The 20,515-nt window shown below is 49.4% G+C and overlaps 1 protein-coding gene across 4 annotated transcripts in view; it reads right to left on the bottom strand.

The window, feature by feature from the left end:
- Positions 1 to 20,515, bottom strand: part of LOC135054535 (oocyte zinc finger protein XlCOF6-like) — a 49,785-nt gene that overhangs the window by 11,832 nt on the left and 17,438 nt on the right. For all 4 annotated transcript variants that reach the window (XM_063957680.1, XM_063957678.1, XM_063957681.1 and 1 more), the window contains 3 exons: positions 18,066 to 18,144; positions 17,850 to 17,947; positions 17,426 to 17,702 (listed from right to left, as the gene is read on the bottom strand). In XM_063957680.1, the coding sequence (XP_063813750.1) occupies positions 17,426 to 17,702; positions 17,850 to 17,947; positions 18,066 to 18,144 (454 nt within the window). The remainder of the gene's footprint in view (positions 1 to 17,425; positions 17,703 to 17,849; positions 17,948 to 18,065; positions 18,145 to 20,515) is intronic.

Raw genomic sequence — 20,515 nt, 5'->3', positions numbered from 1 at the left:
CTGCTCTCCGGTGCTGCGGCCTGCGCCCCCTCCGGATCCTCGGCCTCAATTTCAGAGCTCTTGGCCACGCGGTTCCCGGAGCCTAAGTGACAGACTCGCGGCACTGCCTCACATTGCGGGTTACCTGGGGGATGCTGACACCCCTCCTGCTCCTGGCTGGCTTTGACCTGCAGCTCCGTGGGCCAGTGGGTGATACAGGTACTCCTGGGGAAGGGGAGAGAGGACTGGGAGTCTGGCAGCCATTTTAAGTGCAGCTCTACAGACGGCCCTACTACACTGGACTGATCTTTTAGCCTGCAGAGGCTATACACACACACAAGGGCTTCTGTTTTATTGCTTCAGTGCATACAGATACTGCCTCCTGGGACCCTAATATAGGCTGCTTTTATTTGGTATACATACTGATGGCCACCTTCAACTGCCTTCACTTCTATATTGGGAACCTTTATCTCTCTATTACTCTATTAGGTCGGGCACGGCTGCATATATAGTTATTGAATATTCACAACCTCACTGCCGCCTGCTTCTATCTACACTGCTACGCTGAGAACCTGCCGGTGTTTACCATTACTACCTCTACCCTTTGATCATCATGGTTAAAGATAGCCAGCGTGCAGCCGCGGCTAAGTTGGAGAAGTTTGCTAGACAATCTAATCCTCTGACCTCGCAGGTTCCTCCTCAGTGAGCTTCTCCAACGCATCCCTGTTCCCCACCTGTAACAGCTGCCGACTCCCCTACGGCACCTTCTATTCAACAAGTGCTGGAGGCTATAGCAGGCTCTAAACAGCGTCTTTTGGATAAGATGGAGAAAGTGCAGTGTGACCTTTCCTTACTCCGACAAGATGTCCAGCGTATCCGAGAGTGGGAGAGGCGGAAACGTGCGTCTCAAATTTGGAGGATTTGTGTGGTACCCTAAATCTACGGTGACCCAGCAGGTTTCCTCCCTTCAAAACAAGCTTCTAGACATAGAGGGTCGACTACGTAGAAACAATGTACGATTTGTGGGCCTGCCTGAGAAAGAGGAGGGCTATCACCCTGAAGATTATCTTGAATCATGGCTCAAATCTTCAACTTCGGTATGCTCTGCAGACCCAATTCGCGGGATCTCCCCCTAGTCTCCTCCCATTTCCCATTAAGACCTTTGTAAGTACACTGGGTCGAGTAAAGATGATTTCCCTTGCATATGGTTATCTTCTCGCTAAACTTCACACGGACCTTCGGACACGTCTTCGTGGAAAATGGGAGGAGATTTGGGTCCTATAGTCGAGGAGGATTGGGCTTTTGCCCTAGAGAATCCTGGTACGGTCACCAAATCCCTTAGATATCAACAAATACAGTTCTTCATTCTACATAGAACACATAGGACTCCGGTTAGACTGGCCAAATTTGGGACTGGTCAAATCGAATGTTTGCCCTAAGTGTGGGGTGGCTCTGGGTACTTTTTGGCATCTTGTCTGGGACTGTCCGACGCTGCCGGTGTTTTGGTCGGGGGTCAGGTCAATTCTGGAGAATACATGAATAGCTGGAGACTTACAGAACCGTGGGGTGAGCATTTTGGGGATGGGTTGCTCTGCTTTTGTGTCCAGTCCGGAGGGCCTATATGCTCGCAGTATATGCGCCTTGGCAAAGGTGTGTCTTGCGAGGGTGTGGATAGCCCCTAATAGCCCCTCAATCTCTTCATTTAGGATCCTAGTAAATTAAACTATTTTCAAGGAACGCTATATATACATGAAACATAATGCTTCCACTAAGTTTGACAGGATCTGGTCTCCCTGGATCGAGTCTCCATACTCTCACCCTGATCCTTCGTTATAACGGTTATTAGGCTGCTGTTATCCCCCTGATCTGCTGTTTGGTGACATGTGCTTTGTTTCTTTAAGATGCGAGCTGCATAGCCGCCTGGCTCTGAGCAATGTTTAAAATGGTTATCGGTTAGGTCATTTTTCTTTTTCTCTCCTTTTTTTTCTGTTTTGTGTATAGGTAAAATAATATAACAATTTAATGAGGACTAATAAACTGTTTACGGATCTTGCAAGTTTATTCGGTATGACTAACTGTATGTATAAGCACATCTCTTTACTAATAAGGACTATTAATGTACATCCAAGACCTGCAATATCCTTCATACCTGTTAATACTATGTTGTAAGTGGATATGGTCTCACATGTGGTTCTTTGGTTTACTGTACACAATACATCAATGTTACGCATTATCTGTAATCGGAAATTGATTGTTTGAATAAAAAAAACTCTTGAAAAAAAAAGAATAATTGTGTCCCGAGGACCAGCCACGATTATCCAACCAAGACCACATGCCGTGACGCTCAAGAACCCGCACTAACACCACCCCCAATGAAAGAAGAAAAGCTTGCTGGAAAAAATAAGATTTTACTCACCGGTAAATCTATTTCTCGTAGTCCGTAGTGGATGCTGGGGACTCCGTAAGGACCATGGGGAAAAGACGGGCTCCGCAGGAGACTGGGCACTCCAAAGAAAGATTTAGGACTATCTGGTGTGCACTGGCTCCTCCCCCCATGACCCTCCTCCAAGCCTCAGTTAGGACACTGTGCCCGGAAGAGCCGACACAATAAGGAAGGATTTTGAATCCCGGGTAAGACTCATACCAGCCACACCAATCACACCATATAACACGTGATAGGAACCCCGGTTAACAGTATGATAACAATTGTAGCCTCTGAAGAGATGGCTCACAACAAAACCCGATTTTTGTAACAATAACTATGTACAAGTATTGCAGACAATCCGCACTTGGGATGGGCGGCCAGCATCCACTACGGACTACGAGAAATAGATTTACCGGTGAGTAAAATCTTATTTTCTCTGACGTCCTAGTGGATGCTGGGGACTCCGTAAGGACCATGGGGATTATACCAAAGCTCCCAAAATGGGCGGGAGAGTGCGGATGACTCTGCAGCACCGAATGAGAGAACTCCAGGTCCTCCTCAGCCAGGGTATCAATTTCGTAGAATTTTGCAAACGTGTTTGCCCCTGACCAAGTAGCTGCTCGGCAAAGTTGTAAAGCCGAGACCCCTCAGGCAGCCGACCAAGATGAGCCCACCTTCCTTGTGGAATGGGCTTTTATTGATTTAGGCTGCGGCAATTCCACCGCAGAATGCGCCAGCTGAATAGTGCTACAATTTCAGCGCGCAATAGACTGCTCAGAAGCAGGAGCACCCAACTTGTTGGGTGCATACAGGATAAACAGCGAGTCCGTTTTCCTGACTCCAGCCGTCCTGGAAACATATTTTCAGGGCCCTGACTACGTCCAGAAACTTGGAATCCTCCAAGTCCCTAGTAGCCGCAGGCACCACAATAGGTTGGTTCAAGTGAAAAGTTGATACCACCTTCGGAAGAAACGGAGGACGAGTCCTCAATTCTGCCCTAAGAATATGGAAAATCAGACAGGGGCTTTTACAGGACAAATCCGCCAATTCTGACACACGTCTGGCCGAAGCCAGAGCCAACAACATAACCACTTTCCACGCGAGATATTTTAAATCCACAGTTTTAAGTGACTCAAACCAATGTGATTTTAGAAACTCCAAGACCACATTGAGATCCCAAGGTGCCACCGGGGGCACAAAAGAAGGCTGAGTATGCTGAACTCCCTTGACAAAAGTCTGAACTTCAGACAGTGAAGCCAGTTCTTTCTGGAAGAAAATCGACAGGGCCGAGATCTGGACTTTAATGGATCCCAAGTTGAGGCCCAAAGTCACACCTGCTTGCAGGAAATGTAGGAAACGACCCAGTTGAAATTCCTCCATTGGGGCCTTCTTGGCCTCATACCAAGCAACATATTTCCGCCAAATGCGGTGATAATGCTTCGCGGTGACATCCTTCCTGGCTTTGATCAGGGTAGGGATGACTTCCTTCGGAATACCTTTTTCCTTTAGGATCCAGCGTTCAACCGCCATGCCGTCAAACGCAGCCGCGGTAAGTCTTGGAACAGACAGGGTCCCTGCTGCAGCAGGTCTTGTCTGAGCGGTACAGGCCATGGGTCCTCTGCCAGCATCTCTTGAAGTTCCGGGTACCAAGCTCTTCTTGGCCAATCCGGAGCCACGAGAATAGTTCTCACTCCTTGCCTTCTTATTATTCTCAGTACCTTGGGTATGAGAGGCAGAGGAGGAAAAACATACAACCGACTGGTACACCCACGGTGTCACTAGAGCGTCCACAGCGATCGCCTGAGGGTCCCTTGACCTGACGCAATACCTTTTTAGCATTTTGTTTAGGCGGGACGCCATCATGTCCACCTGTGGTTTTTCCCAACGGTTTACCAGCATCTGGAAAACTTCTGGATGAAGTCCCCATTCTCCCGGGTGGAGGTCGTGCCTGCTGAGGAAGTCTGCTTCCCAGTTGTCCACTCCCGGAATGAACACTGCTGACAGTGCTAACACATGATTTTCCGCCCATCGGAGAATCCTTGTGGCTTCTGCCATTGCCCTCCTGCTTCTTGTGCCGCCCTGTCTGTTTACATGGGCGACCGCCGTGAGGTTGTCTGATTGGATCAGTACCGGCTGGTTCTGAAGCAGGGGCCTTGCTTGGCTTAGGGCATTGTAAATGGCCCTTAGCTCCAAAATTTATGTGAAGCGAAATCTCCTTGGAAATTTCTTCCCTGTGTGACTGCACCCCAGCCCCGAAGGCTGGCATCCGTGGTTACCAGGACCCAGTCCTGTATTCCGAATCTGCAGCCCTCTAGTAGATGAGCCCTCTGCAGCCACCACAGCAGCGACACCCTGTTTCTTGCTGACAGGGTTATCCGCTGTTGTATCTGTAGATGGGACCCGGACCATTTGTCCCACAGGAACGTCCTTGCGTGGAACCTTCCGAATGGAATTATGCTTCGTACGAAGCTACCATTTTTCCCAGGACTCGTGTGCATTGATGTACCGACACCTGTCCTGGTTTCAGGATGTCTCTGACTAGAGATGACAACTCCTCTGCTTTTTCCACTGGAAGAAACACTCTTTTCTGGTCTGTGTCCAGAATCATTCCCAGGAACAGAAGACGTGTCGTAGGGACCAGCTGTGACTTTGGAATATTGAGAATCCAGCCGTGCTGTTGTAGCACTTCCCGAGAGAGTGCTACCCCCACTACCAACTGTTCTTTGGACCTCGCCTTTATCAGGAGATCGTCCAAATACGGGATAATAAAAACCCCCTTCTTCCGAAGAAGTATCATCATTTCGGCCATTACCCTGGTAAAGACCTTCGGTGCCGTGGACAACTCCAACGGCAGCGTCTGGAACGGATAGTGACAGTTCTGTACCCCACACCTGAGGTACTCCTGGTGAGGAGGGTAAATGGGGACATGCAGGTACGCAACCTTGTTGTCCAGGGAGACCCTGTAATCCCCCTCGTCCAGGCTCGTAATAACCGCCCTGAGCGATTCCATCTTGAACTTGAATCTTCTGATATAAAAGTTCAAGTATTTTAATTTTAAGATGGGTCTCACCGAACCGTTCTGTTTCGGTACCACAACCATTGTGGAATAATAACCCCTTCCTTGCTGAAGGAGGGGCACCTTGACAATCACTTGTTGTGATTATAGTGTTGAATAGCCACCACCGCCTCCCTGGCAGAGGGAGGAGCCGGTAAGGCAGATTTTAGGAAACGGCGGGTGGAAGAACGTCTCGAACTCCAGCCTGTACCCCTGAGATACTACTTGAAGGACCCAGGGATCCATGTGAGAGAGCCCACTGGGCACTGAAATTTCTGAGACGGGCCCCCACCGTACCCGGGTCCGCCTGAGCAGCCCCAGCGTCATGCTGTGGACTTACCGGACGCAGGGAGGACTTCTGCTCTTGGGAACTAGCTGTGTGCTGCAGATTTTTCCTCTACCTTTGCCTCTCAGCAGAAAGAATGAGCCTCTAGCCCTCTTGCTTTTCTGGGGCCGAAAGGACTGTACTTGATGATACGGTGCTTTCTTTTGTTGTGGGGTAGCCTGTGGCAAAAAAGTCGATTTCCCAGCAGTAGCTGTGGAAACGAGGTCTGAAAGACCATCCCCAAACAGTTTTACCCGCTTATAGGGCAAAACTTCCATGTGCCGATTCGAGTCTGCATCACCTGACCATTGCAGAGTCCATAACCCCCTTCTGGCGGCAATGGACATAGCGCTTATTTTTGATGCCAGCCGGCAAACATCCCTCTGTGCATCACGCATGTATAAGACCATGTCTTTTATATGCTCTAATGTCAGCAAAATATTGTCCCTATCCATAGTTATTTTCCGACAGGGAATCTGACCACGCAGCGGGAGCACTGCACATCCATGCCGAAGCAATGGCTGGTCGCAATATAATGCCCGAGTGTGTGACTATATCTTTTAGGGTAACCCCCTGCTTTTTATCAGCAGGTTCTTTCAGGGCGGCCGTATCCGGAGACGGTAGTGCCACCTTTTCTGATAAGCGTGTAAGCGCTGTATCTACCCTATGGGGTGTTTCCCAACGTGACCTATCCTCTGGCGGGAAAGGGTACGCTGCCAATAACCATTTAGAAATGATCAATTTCTTACCGGGGGAAGACCACGCTTCCTCACACACCTCATTTATTTTCTCAGATGCAGGAAAAACTACTGGTAGTTTTCTCTCACCAAACATAATACCCTTTTATGTGGTACCTAGGGTATTATTATAAATGTGTAATACATTTTTCATTGCCTCAATCATGTAACGGGTGGAACTATTTGGAGGGTACACTAGTCTCATCGTCGTCGACACTGGAGTCGGTATCCGTGTCGACATCTGTGTCTGCCATCTGAGGTAGCGGGCGTTTTTAGAGCCCCCCATGACATTAGAGACGCTGGAACAGGCACAAGCTGAGTAGCCGGCTGTTCTGTGTCGTCGACCTTTTGTGTAAGGAGTTGACACTTTCACGTAATCCTTCCATAAATCCAACCACACCGGTGTCGACCCCGCAGGGGGTGACATCACATTTACAGGCATTCGCTCCACCTCCACATCATTATCCTCCTCATACATGTCGACACAGCCGTACCGACACACAGCACACACACAGGGAATGCTCTGACAGAGGACAGGACCCCACAAAGCCCTTTGGGGAGACAGAGGGAGAGTATGCCAGCACACACCAGGGCGCTATATATCACAGGGATATCACCTATAAGAGTGTTTTCCCTTATAGCTGCCTATATATATTGTATACTGCACCTAAATTGTGCCCCCCCTCTCTTTTTAACCCCTTCTGTAGTGTATGGACTGCATGGGAGAGCCAGGGAGCTTCCTTCCAGCGGAGCTGTGAGGGAAAAATGGCGCCAGTGTGCTGAGGGAGAAGGCCCCGCCCCTTTTTTGGCTGGCTTTCTCCCGCTATTTTAGTGTATCTGGCAGGGGTTAATATACACCTATATAGCCCCTGGGGCTATATATGGTGTTAGTTTGCCAGTCAAGGTGTAATAATTGCTGCTCAGGGCGCCCCCCCCCCCCAGCGCCCTGCACCCATCAGTGACCGCAGTGTGTGGTGTGCATGAGGAGCAATGGCGCACAGCTGCAGTGCTGTGCGCTACCTTGGAGAAGACAGAAGTCTTCAGTCGCCGATTTTCTGGACCTCTTCTTGCTTCTGGCTCTGTAAGGGGGACGGCGGCGCGGCTCCGGGAACGGATGACGAGATCGGTGCCTGTGTTCGAACCCTCTGGAGCTAATGGTGTCCAGTAGCCTAAGAAGCACAAGCTACCACCACTTAGGTAGGTTCACTTCTTCTCCCCTTAGTCCCTCGATGCAGTGAGCCTGTTGCCAGCAGGTCTCACTGAAAATAAAAAACCTAACAAACACTTTCTTTCTAGGAGCTCCGGAGAGCCCCTAGTGTGCATCCAGCTCAGCCGGGCACAGAAATCTAACTGAGGCTTGGAGGAGGGTCATTGGGGGAGGAGCCAGTGCACACCAGATAGTCCTAAATCTTTCTTTGGAGTGCCCAGTCTCCTGCGGAGCCCGTCTATTCCCCATGGTCCTTACGGAGTCCCCAGCATCCACTAGGACGTTAGAGAAAAGTAGGTAACGCCTATATGATCAGAGCCAGAAGGAGAACCTGCAATAAAAGGAACAATGTTGCACCAACTGAGGAAACAAGCAAGGCCCACTGGAAGATTGCCAATACAGTGTCAAGGCTTGGACAGGAAGTCAGCAAGACTCAAATGAAAATCTCCAAACTGCAATAATGCAACTGAGGGATAGACAGGAGCACCCTCCAAAACATGGATAGAGATATGAACACTCAGGCTTCATCATGAACCTGTCCGTCAAGACAAGATTCTGACAGAGAGAAGTACGAACGCAGCTGAGAAGTACACCCCAGAACCAAAAGGTGTAAAACTGGTTTTACCGTCGTGGTAAAACGGTTCCCAACTGATTCCAGTGTCAAAAGAAAAAATAAGAATTTGCTCACCGGTAATTCTATTTCTCGTAGTCCGTAGTGGATGCTGGGGACTCCGTAAGGACCATGGGGAATAGACGAGCTCAGCAGGAAACTGGGCACTCTAAAATAAAGATTAGGTACTATCTGGTGTGCACTGGCTCCTCCCTCTATGCCCCTCCTCCAGACCTCAGTTAAGGAAACTGTGCCCGGAAGAGCTGACATTACAAGGAAAGGATTTGGAATCCAGGGTAAGACTCATACCAGTCACACCAATCACACCGTACAACTTGTGATAAACTTACCCAGTTAACAGTATGAACAACAAATGAGCCTCATTCAACAGATGGCTCATAACAAAAACCCTTTATTAAGCAATAACTATATACACGTATTGCAGAAAGTACGCACTTGGGACGGGCGCCCAGCATCCACTACGGACTACGAGAAATAGAATTACCGGTTGTCAGCGTCCGGGGTCTTACCGGAACGCTGGGGCGAGCTTCACGGGCGGCCGGGCAGCGGCGGTGGAGGGCTGCAGCGCTGGGTTCAAGGGTACAGGCAGCGGTAATGGCGTTGAGGGGGTCCGCTCGTGGCGGCGGGATGCCACTGTAGCAGCTCGCTTTCGCTAAGCCATTGCCTAGGAGACCACGGGCAGTGAGCAGCATGTTGTCAGTAAAGGTCTGCATTACTAGGCGCCGCCATGTTGGAGACCAAGTTTCTGACATAATTCCTGTTCCTAGTTTTCCAGCCAATCCAGGGAGACTTCTTCCTATAAAAGGGGACTGGTTTAGGACAGGGATGCCAGTGCTTCAAGTTACAACCCTGTTGTAGGTGCTTTAGCCTGTGCTCCCAGGATTCCTGCTGTATTCTGGTACTTCTAACCCTGCTTTGCCAGTTCTCAGTTGCTGCTGCAGTTTTCCCGTTCTTAGCCTGCTGCTGCCCGTGGAGACGCTCTTGGAAAACTCGGTTCAGTAAGACCCTTTGGGCACGGATGACCCCGGGTCTCTAGCTTCGTCCTCCAAGCCACGGTCCGCAGATTCTTGCTACCAGCCAAGTCCTCGAACCACCATTCACAGTCCTCAGCTCGTTATCTCCAGCTTCATCTTTCAAGCCACAGTCTACAGTTCTCAGTCTCCAGTCACGACCCAAACTACCGTCCACAGTTCTCTACTCCTCTACCGCAGTTTCATCTCATAAGTCGCAGTCCACGGTTCTGGTCTTCAGCCTCGTTTTACACTCACCCACAGTTCCACAGTTCTTTGTCTACGACCACGTTCTCAAGTCACCGTTCATCAACCTCAGTTTTCTACCTTTTCCATGTACATAATAAATACTTTTCATTGACTCTCAAACTCCGCCTACATCCTTCATTGCTCCGTATCCCATGCAAAGGAACTATATCCAACCCCCTCATTTTGTTCTTCCCCAGCCTGCTACCTCCTTGGGCAAGTCTCAACTGCCGGATCCCCAAACTTTGCTAGACGTGACACCGGTGAGTAAATTCTTATTTTCGCTAACGTCCTAGTGGATGCTGAGGACTCCGTAAGGACCATGGGGATTATACCAAAGCTCCCAAACGGGCGGGAAAGTGCGGATGACTTTGCAGCACCGAATGGGCAAACACAAGGTCCTCCTCAGCCAGGGTATCAAACTTGTAGAATTTTGCAAAAGTGTTTGAACGCGACCAAGTAGCAGCTCGGCAAAGTTGTAATGCCGAGACCCCTCGGGCAGCCGCCCAAGAAGAGCCCACCTTCCTTGTGGAATGGGCTTTTACTGATTTTGGATGCGGCAATCCTGCCGCAGAATGAGCCTGCTGAATCGTGTTACAGATCCAGCGAGCAATAGTTTGCTTTGAAGCAGGTGAACCCAGCTTGTTGGGTGCATACAGTATAAACAGCGAATCAGTCTTCCTGACTCCAGCCATTCTAGAAACATAAATCTTCAAAGCCCGGACTACGTCCAGTAACTTGGAGTCCTCCAAGTCACGAGTAGCCGCAGGCACCACAATAGGTTGGTTCAGATGAAAAGATGACAACACCTTTGGCAGAAATTGCAGACGGGTCCGCAATTCTGCCCTGTCTACATGGAAAATCAGATAGGGGCTTTTACATGACAAAGCCGCCAAATCTGACACAAGCCTAGCCGAAGCCAAGGCCAACAACATGACCACTTTCCAAGTGAGATACTTGAGCTCCACTGTCTTAAGTGGCTCAAACCAGTGGGATTTCAGGAAATCCAAATCTACATTGAGATCCAACGGTGCCACTGGTGGCACAAAAGGGGGCTGAATACGCAGCACTCCTTTAACAAATGTCTGAACCTCAGGCAGTGAAGCCAGTGTTTTTTTAAAGAAAATGGATAGGGCCGAAATCTGGACCTTTATGGACCCTACTTTTCGGACCATAGTCCCACCTGACTGTAGGAAGTGTAGGAATCGCCCAAGCTGGAATTCCTCTGTAGGGGCCTTCCTGGCCTCACACCAAACAACATATTTTCGCCATATCCGGTGATAATGCTTTGCTGTCACGTCCTTCCTAGCCTTTATTAGCGTAGGAATAACTTCCTCCGGAATGCCCTTTTCTGCTAGGATCCGGCGTTCAACCACCATGCCATCAAACACAGCCACGGTAAGTCTTGGAACAGACAGTGCCCCTGTTGCAACAGGTCCTGTCTGAGAGGCAGAGGCCATGGGTCCTCTGTGAGCATTTGTAGCAGTTCCGGGTACCAAGTTCTTCTTGGCCAATCTGGAACAATGAGTATCGTTCTCACTCCTCTTTTTCTTACGATTCTCAACACCTTGGGTATGAGAGGCAGAGGATAAAACACATAGACTGACTTGAACACCCACGGTGTTACCAGAGCGTCCACAGCTATTGCCTGAGGGTCCCTTGACCTGGCGCAATACCTTTCTAGCTTTTTGTTGAGACGGGACGACATCATGTCCACCTGTGGCAGTTCCCATCAATTTACAATCTGCAAGAAGACTTCTTGATCAAGTCCCCACTCTCCCGGGTGGAGGTCGTGCCTGCTGAGGAAGTCTGCTTCCCAGTTGTCCACTCCCGGAATGAACACTGCTGACAGTGCTTGCACGTGATTCTCTGCCCAACGAAGAATCCTGGTGGCTTCCGCCATTGCCACCCTGCTTCTTGTGCCGCCCTGGCGGTTTACATGGGCGACCGCAGTGATGTTGTCTGACTGGATCAGCACAGGTTGGTCTCGGAGCAGAGGCTCCGCTTGACTCAAGGCGTTGTATATTGCCCTTAGTTCCAGGATATTGATGTGCAGACAAGTCTCCTGACTTGACCACAGTCCTTGGAAGTTTCTTCCCTGAGTGACTGCCCCCCATCCTCTGAGGCTTGCATCCGTGGTCACTAGGACCCAGTCCTGTATGCCGAACCTGCGACCCTCGAGGAGGTGAGCACTCTGCAGCCACCACAGAAGAGACACCCTGGCGGACAGGGTGATCAGCCGATGCATCTGAAGATGCGATCCGGACCACTTGTCCAACAGATCCCATTGAAAGATCCTCGCATGGAACCTGCCGAAGGGAATGGCTTCGTATGACGCCACCATCTTTCCCAGGACTCGCGTGCAGTGAAGCACCAATACCTGTTTTGGTTTTAGGAGGCCTCTGACCAGAGTCACAAGCTCCTGAGCCTTCTCCTCCGGGAGAAAAACACCTTCTTCTGGTCTGTGTTCAGAATCATGCACAGGAAGGGCAGACGCGTCATAGGAATCAGCTGCGACTTTGGAATATTCAGGATCCAGCCGTGCTGTCGCAACACTTCCTAAGAGTGTGCTACGTTGATCAGCAACTGCTCCCTGGATCTCGCCTTTATGAGGAGATCGTCTAAGTATGGGATAATTGTAACTCCTTGCTTCCGAAGGAGTACCATCATCTCCGCCATCACCTTGGTAAATATTCTCGGTGCCGTGGACAGGCCAAACGGCAACGTCTGGAATTAGTAATGACAGTCCTGTACCACAAACCTGAGGTACTCCTGATGAGGAGGATAAATGGGGACATGCAAGTAAGCATCCTTGATGTCCAGAGACACCATGAAATCCCCCTCCTCCAGGCTTGCAATGACCGCTCTGAGCGATTCCATTTTGAACTTGAATTTTTTCAGGTAAATGTTCAGGCACTTTAAATTCAAAATGGGACTGACTGAACCGTCCGGTTTCGGTACCACAAACATGGTGGAATAGTAGCCCCTTCCCTGTTGAAGTAGGGGAACCTTTACCACCACCTGCTGGAGATATAGTTTGTGAATTGCCGCCAGCACTACTTTCCTCTCCATGGGGGAAGCCGGCAAGGCAGATTTCAGGAAACGTTGAGGGGGCGTCACTTCGAATTCCAGCTTGTATCCCTGAGACACAATTTGTATCGCCCAAGGATCCACCTGTGAACAAACCCACTGGTGGCTGAAATTCTTGAGACGCGCCCCCCACCGCTCCTGGCTCCGCCTGTGGAGCCCCAGCGTCATGCGGTAGATTTAGAGGAAGCCGGGGAGGACTTTTGTTCCTGGGAACTGGCTGCATGATGCAGCTTTTTTCCTTTACCCCTGCCTCTGGCAAGAAAGGATGCACCCCTGACCTTCTTGCTTTTTGGGGGACGAAAGGACTGCATTTGGTAATACGGTGCTTTCTTAGGCTGTGAGGAAACATACGGCAAGAATTTTGACTTCCCATTTGTAGCTGTGGAAACCAGGTCCGAGAGACCGTCCCCAAACAATTCCTCACCCTTATATGGCAAAACCTCTATATGTCTTTTAGAATCAGCATCCCCTGTCCATTGCCGAGTCCATAAGACCCTTCTGGCAGAAATGGACATTGTGCTAACTCTAGAGCTCAGTAAGCAAATGTCCTCTGGGCATCCCGCATATATAGGACAGCGTCTTTGATATGTCCCAGGGTCAGTATAATAGTATCCCTGTCCAGGGTATCTAATTCCTCCGACAGAGTATCTGTCCACGCTGCTACAGCGCTACACATCCATGCCGAAGCAATGGCTGGCCTCAGGAGAGTACCAGAATGTGTACACACAGACTTCAGGATTGCTTCCTGCTTTCTATCTGCAGGATCCTTTAGGGCGGCCGTATCCTGAGACCGCAGGGCCACCTTCTTAGATAAGCGCGTTAACGCCTTGTCTACCCTGGGAGGGGATTCCCAGCGTAACCTGTCCGTTGGCGGGAAAGGATACGCCATAAGTAATCTTTTGGAAATGATTACCTTTCTTTCAGGGGATTCCCAGGCTTTTTCACATAATTCATTTAAATCATGTGAAGGGGGGGAAAGTCACTTCTTGTTTTTTCTCCCCAAACATATGAATCCTCTTGTCAGGGACAGGGATTTCCTCAGAAATGTGCAATACATCCTTCATTGCTATAATCATGTAGCGGATGGCTTTAGTCATTTTAGGCTGCAATTTAGCCTCATCGTCGTCGACACTGGAGTCAGTCTCCGTGTTGACACTTGTGTCGACTAACTGGGATAGTGGACGCTTATGAGACCCTGACGGCCTCTGCACTGTGGGATCAGGCACTGGGTGAGACCCTGACTGTCCCAAGGCCTCAGCTTTGTCCAACCTTTTATGCAAGGAGTTTACATTATCATTTAACACCTTCCACATATCCATCCAATCCGGTGTCGTCGCCGTCGACACCACATCCATATGCACTTGCTCCGCCTCCACGTACCCTTCCTCGTCATACATGTCGACACTGGCGTACCAACACACCGCACACACACAGGGAATGCTCTGACTGAGGACAGGACCCCACTAAGGCTTCTGGGGAGACAGAGAAGGAGTATGCCAGCACATACCACAGCGCTATATAACCCAGGGATTTACACTATAATTAGTGTCTACCCAGTAGCTGCTGATTTTAACCTTTTTGCGCCGAAATTTATGTGCCCCCCCCTCTCTTTTGCCCTTCTTGTACCTGGATACTGCAGGGAAGAGCCTGGGGAGCTGCTTCCAGCGGAGCTGTGAAGAAACAATGGCGCTGGTGTGCTGAGGAAGAAGGCCCCGCCCCCTCAGCGGCGGGCTTCTGTCCCGCTTCTGTATGAAGAAAATGGCGGGGGTTTTCACATATATACAGTCTGTGACTGTATATATGTTCATTTGTGCCAAAGGTTCCCAAATTGCTGCCCAGGGCGCCCCCCCCCCAGCGCCCTGCACTCTACAGTGACCGGAGTGTGAAGGTGTGCTGTGGGAGCAATGGCGCACAGCTGCGGTGCTGTGCGCTACCTTATGTGAAGACAGGAGTCTTCATGCCGCCGATTTCGAAGTTTTCTTTCTTCTCCGGACTTTAGTGCTTCTGGCTCTGCGAGGGGGACGGCAGCGCTGCCCTGGGAACGGACGATCGAGGTATGGTACCTGTGTTCGATCCCTCTGGAGCTAATGGTGTCCAGTAGCCTACGAAGCGCAACCTAGCTGTAGTTAGGTAGGTTTGCTTCTCTCCCCTCAGTCCCACGTAGCGGTGAGTCTGTTGCCAGCAGAATCTCACTGAAAATAAAAAACCTAACAACTACTTTCTTTTTCTAGCAGGCTCTGGAGAGCCTGCTAAGAGCACCCAGCTCTGGCCGGGCACAGATTCTAACTGAGGTCTGGAGGAGGGGCATAGAGGGAGGAGCCAGTGCACACCAGATAGTACCTAATCTTTCTTTAGAGTGCCCAGTCTCCTGCGGAGCCCGTCTATTCCCCATGGTCCTTACGGAGTCCCCAGCATCCACTAGGACGTTAGAGAAACAAACACTGGAACCCGTGCAGACTTCAAACCTCCACCAAGATGTGGGACCGTAATGAGTAACAATCACACACACAAGCCACCTGAGTACTGACTCAAATGGCCTGATTATGGAGAATGTCCCCACAAAGGAGGATGGCGACATCCTAGCAATTGCAGAAGGGCATCAAAGAAGCCCAGAAAACAGGAAAACTGCAGAAACATGAACAGAAGGCCCAGAACCGTAAGAGAACTTTCAACACTTCAAGTAGTGCACAAATATTTTCTATAAAGTCAATCAATAGAGGCGAGGGTGGTATCCCAAGATGAGTGAACCTCCCTATCAAGTCTGCCTAATATACGCCTATGGGGGAACCCACCACAAAAAACGGTTGTGCATCAACAGTAAGATATGCCATCATCCGGAAGAAGTGTAGAACCTGCAACTGCCAGAGATCGCCAAAGGAAATGACAGATAAGGAAAATGGCTCCAATATCTAGTGTGTCCAGTATGTGTCCACAACTCTGTAGTGTGGGACCTAGACACCCTTTCTGCATAGGACATGGGAACATGTAGGTATTGCCTTACTGAGCCAACCAGAGGGCAGCTGGCAACTGTACCATCACCAGTTACCCATATATGGTCAGGGGGAAGGACTCTGATGACCTGCAGCTAGGGAAGAAAGGCTCCCTAACATTAGCAAAGAGAAACACGTGAAAGGAACTGCAACAACGGGGCCCTTAGGGCATAAGTGTCCCTAGGACACCAATGAAACCTTACCAATGGATATGGCTACATATTATATGGTCATACCCTTAAGGACACCCGCAAGAAGGGTAGGACAGATGCAATTTTTAAGTGGGGAAAAACCCCACTGCCTGTGTTTATTTACAGACATGACAACAACTCGTGGACACTAAAAAAAAACCATGAACAAAAAAAAACTAGCCACCACTTCCAGTGGCCAGTTATGGCCCAACCATACTGGCCCCTCCCCCCCAGGTCCAAAACTCCACCTCAGCTTGTGAGTACAACCTGCATAAAATGTGAGAAATTCTAACTGAAAGAGAGGACACCCTAAAGGCTCTCCTTGTCATGTTATGGAGATGCTGTCAATCCCAGGAAGAACCCTGTAATGGTCTCTCTTCGAATGGAGGTCCCAGGGCACATACGGAGGCTGCACATGAAGAACCCCTTTAAGGTCTGATTACCTGGAATTAAGGATAGAAGCCTCTAGAATAAAACAGGACAGGGCAAAGACCTGATCCTAACCACAATCCAGCATTCAATCCGCCTTGAAGAAACAGATGGGAGTCTGGCCAAAAAGGAACGTTGAATAAGTGAAAACTCTTCTTTTCAAACTATAGTTCCAACACATTCTATGACTGTTACTAGCAGAAACAATTTTTCTGTCTGTCCTCATAGTTTATATTATGCTGTCAGAGAGGCCACTGGGTTTTAAGATCTTGGCTTCAATAACCATTCCATTGTCGTCAATTGAAGTAAAACCAGATGACTGATAGGACCTTAGGATAGGAGATCAGCACACAGCAGCAGACCATACAGACAAGCTGACAAAGTGAGATCAGAATACCAAGCTCTTCTCTGCCAATTTGGGGAAACAAGAACCCTTGGTAGCATTTCTACTGGGGGCGGGGAAAAGGTAAAGAGGAAATTCCAATGGCACAACCATGGAGTCAATGTATAAGGTTGCAGAGTCTATTTTCTGTGCTCATCCTGTAGTTGTGCCAAGACGCCATACTGCCACTTCCTCAGATACAGTTACTGGCTACTCAGGTAGTTCGCTTAACAGGTTTGTACACCCACGAAGAAGGTGGCTATGATGTTTTTCTGCCCACGACCTGGGAACTCTGGGTCCCTCTTTCATGCTTTAGATAAGCTACAGCTATAGCATTATCTGACTGGCTTTTTACTGTTTCCCCAGAGAAGATTCTGAGCACTGATGGAAAGAAAAGAAAGTTGGCTTTGGCTTGAGGATGCTGATGAGAAGTGTAAACTCTCCCGGAGTCTAACATCCATATAAAAAAAAAAAAATGAGTGTAGAGTTACCACTCATACTCGGAGAAAGGCATCTAAAGGCCAACTCCTAAGGGCAGAGAAACAAACGAGTCTTTGGAGACAACCTTGTGTGTTGACAATGGTGCAGATAACGTTTGTTCCATTTCCGGAGAAGCTCTCTCTGGAACCTTTGTTACCGACAGTTACAAAGTTATATTGCAGCTTCAATATAGACAATCACTGAGACGACAGTAAAGCAAGAGGACAGTGGTAGTGTGTATTACTCACCTGTGCTGATATCTGTAGGGATCTCCTCCTCCTTACACTGCTGATCACCCATCACATACATCTCTTCTACCTGTGTATCTTCTGCTTTAATATCAGTCACATACGTCTCTTCTTCTCCCTTCATAATGGTCACAAACGTCTCTTCTCCTTCTATATCTTCTAACTTAATATTAGTAATGTACATCTCTTCTTCATCTTTATCTTCTATCTTAATATCAGTAACATAATTCTCTTCTCCCTCTGTTTCTTCTAGCTTAATAACAGTGAGGATTTCACCCTAAATTAAGCACAATAAAACTTTAGTAGGTCCTGATTTCTTCAAGATAATACTTAAGAATATCAGTGTATAAGACACACAGCTCCTGTACAGATAATATAGTGACAGTCACTTTGGTATATTGGCGAGACCCTAAATCCCACCTACCTGATCCTCCTGTGGGATCCTGTGATTCTTCTCTGTACAATCCTGGGAATACAGAGGACGGGGACATCTCTCTGGGGTATCTCTGTTACTGGGTCCATCTGTAGGAAACACACAGTGACTGAGTACAGTGTATATATGTGATTATCAGATGATGTGTGTATATAGGGGGCCCCATACCTGCTCTCCCCTGTACAATACATGACAGTCTCCTCTTACCCAGTGATGTGAGGGGCCGGTGATTCTCCATCATCACGTCCTTGTATAGAGCACTGTGTTCCTCTATATACTCCCCCTCCTGCATGGAGACATAGACAGTGATACCCTGACACCTTATAGACACCTGACACACACAATGATACAGTCATCACCCAGACACATCCCCTGGTGTTACTGTGTAATGCCCCATTCCCAGCAGCCACCTCTCCAGTCATCACCCAGACACATCCCCTGGTGTTACTGTATAATGTCCCATTCCCAGCAGTCACCTCTCCAGTCATCACCCAGACACATCCCCTGGTGTTACTGTATAATACCCCATTCCCAGCAGTCACCTCTCCAGTCATCACCCAGACACATCCCCTAGTGTTACTGTATAATACCCCATTCCCAGCAGTCACCTCTCCAGTCATCACCCAGACACGTCCCCTGGTGTTACTGTATAATGTCCCATTCCCAGCAGTCACCTCTCCAGTCATCACCCAGACACGTCCCCTGGTGTTACTGTATAATGTCCCATTCCCAGCAGTCACCTCTCCAGTCACCACCCAGACACGTCACCTAGTGTTACTGTATAATGTCCCATTCCCAGCAGTCACCTCTCCAGTCATCACCCAGACACGTCCCCTGGTGTTACTGTATAATGTCCCATTCCCAGCAGTCACCTCTCCAGTCACCACCCAGACACGTCACCTGGTATTACTGTATAATGTCCCATTCCCAGCAGTCACCTCTCCAGTCATCACCCAGACACGTCCCCTGGTGTTACTGTATAATGTCCCATTCCCAGCAGTCACCTCTCCAGTCATCTCCCAGACATATCCCCTGGTGTTACTGTATAATGTCCCATTCCCAGCAGTCACCTCTCCAGTCATCACCCAGACACATCCCCCTGGTATTACTGTATAATGCCCCATTCCCAGCAGTCACCTCTCCAGTCATCACCCAGACACGTCCCCTGGTGTTACTGTATAATGCCCCATTCCCAGCAGTCACCTCTCCAGTCATCACCCAGACACGTCCCCTGGTGTTACTGAATAATGTCCCATTCCAGGCAGTCACCTCTCCAGTCATCTCCCAGACATATCCCCTGGTGTTACTGTATAATGTCCCATTCCCAGCAGTCACCTCTCCAGTCATCACCCAGACACGTCCCCCGGTGTTACTGTATAATGTCCCATTCCCAGCAGTCACCTCTCCAGTCATCACCCAGACACGTCCCCTGGTGTTACTGTATAATGTCCCATTCCAGGCAGTCACCTCTCCAGTCATCTCCCAGACATATCCCCTGGTGTTACTGTATAATGTCCCATTCCCAGCAGTCACCTCTCCAGTCATCACCCAGACACGTCCCCTGGTGTTACTGTATAATGTCCCATTCCCAGCAGTCACCTCTCCAGTCATCTCCCAGACATATCCCCTGGTGTTACTGTATAATGTCCCATTCCCAGCAGTCACCGCTCCAGTCATCACCCAGACACAACCCCTGGTGTTACTGTATAATATCCCATTCCCAGCAGTCACCTCTCCAGTCATCATCCAGACACATTCCCTGGTGTTACTGTATAATGTCCCATTCCCAGCAGTCACCTCTCCAGTCATCACCCAGACACATCCCCTGGTGTTACTGTATAATGCCACATTCCCAGCAGTCACCTCTCCAGTCATCACCCAGACACATCCCCCGGTGTTCCTGTATAAGGCCCCATTACCAGCAGTCACCTCTCCAGTCATCACCCAGACACAACCCCTGGTGTTACTGTATAATATCCCATTCCCAGCAGTCACCTCTCCAGTCATCATCCAGACACATTCCCTGGTGTTACTGTATAATGCCCCATTCCCAGCAGTCACCTCTCCAGTCATCAACCAGACACGTCCCCTGGTGTTACTGTATAATGTCCCATTCCCAGCAGTCACCTCTCCAGTCATCACCCAGACACATCCCCCGGTGTTACTGTATAATGTCCCATTCCCAGCAGTCACCTCTCCAGTCATCTCCCAGACATATCCCCTGGTGTTACTGTATAATGTCCCATTCCCAGCAGTCACCTCTCCAGTCATCACCCAGACACATCCCCTGGTGTTACTGTATAATGCCACATTCCCAGCAGTCACCTCTCCAGTCATCACCCAGACACATCCCCCGGTGTTACTGTATAAGGCCCCATTACCAGCAGTCACCTCTCCAGTCATCACCCAGACACAACCCCTGGTGTTACTGTATAATATCCCATTCCCAGCAGTCACCTCTCCAGTCATCATCCAGACACGTCCCCTGGTGTTACTGTATAATGTCCCATTCCCAGCAGTCACCTCTCCAGTCATCTCCCAGACATATCCCCTGGTGTTACTGTATAATGTCCCATTCCCAGCAGTCACCTCTCCAGTCATCACCCAGATACGTCCCCTGGTGTTACTGTATAATGTCCCATTCCCAGCAGTCACCT

Source organism: Pseudophryne corroboree, chromosome 3 (assembly GCF_028390025.1).
Source record: "Pseudophryne corroboree isolate aPseCor3 chromosome 3, aPseCor3.hap2, whole genome shotgun sequence".
Classification (NCBI taxonomy): domain Eukaryota; kingdom Metazoa; phylum Chordata; class Amphibia; order Anura; family Myobatrachidae; genus Pseudophryne; species Pseudophryne corroboree.
The sequence above is the reverse complement of the archived record's forward strand: the minus strand, read 5'-3'. Positions and strand labels throughout refer to the sequence as shown.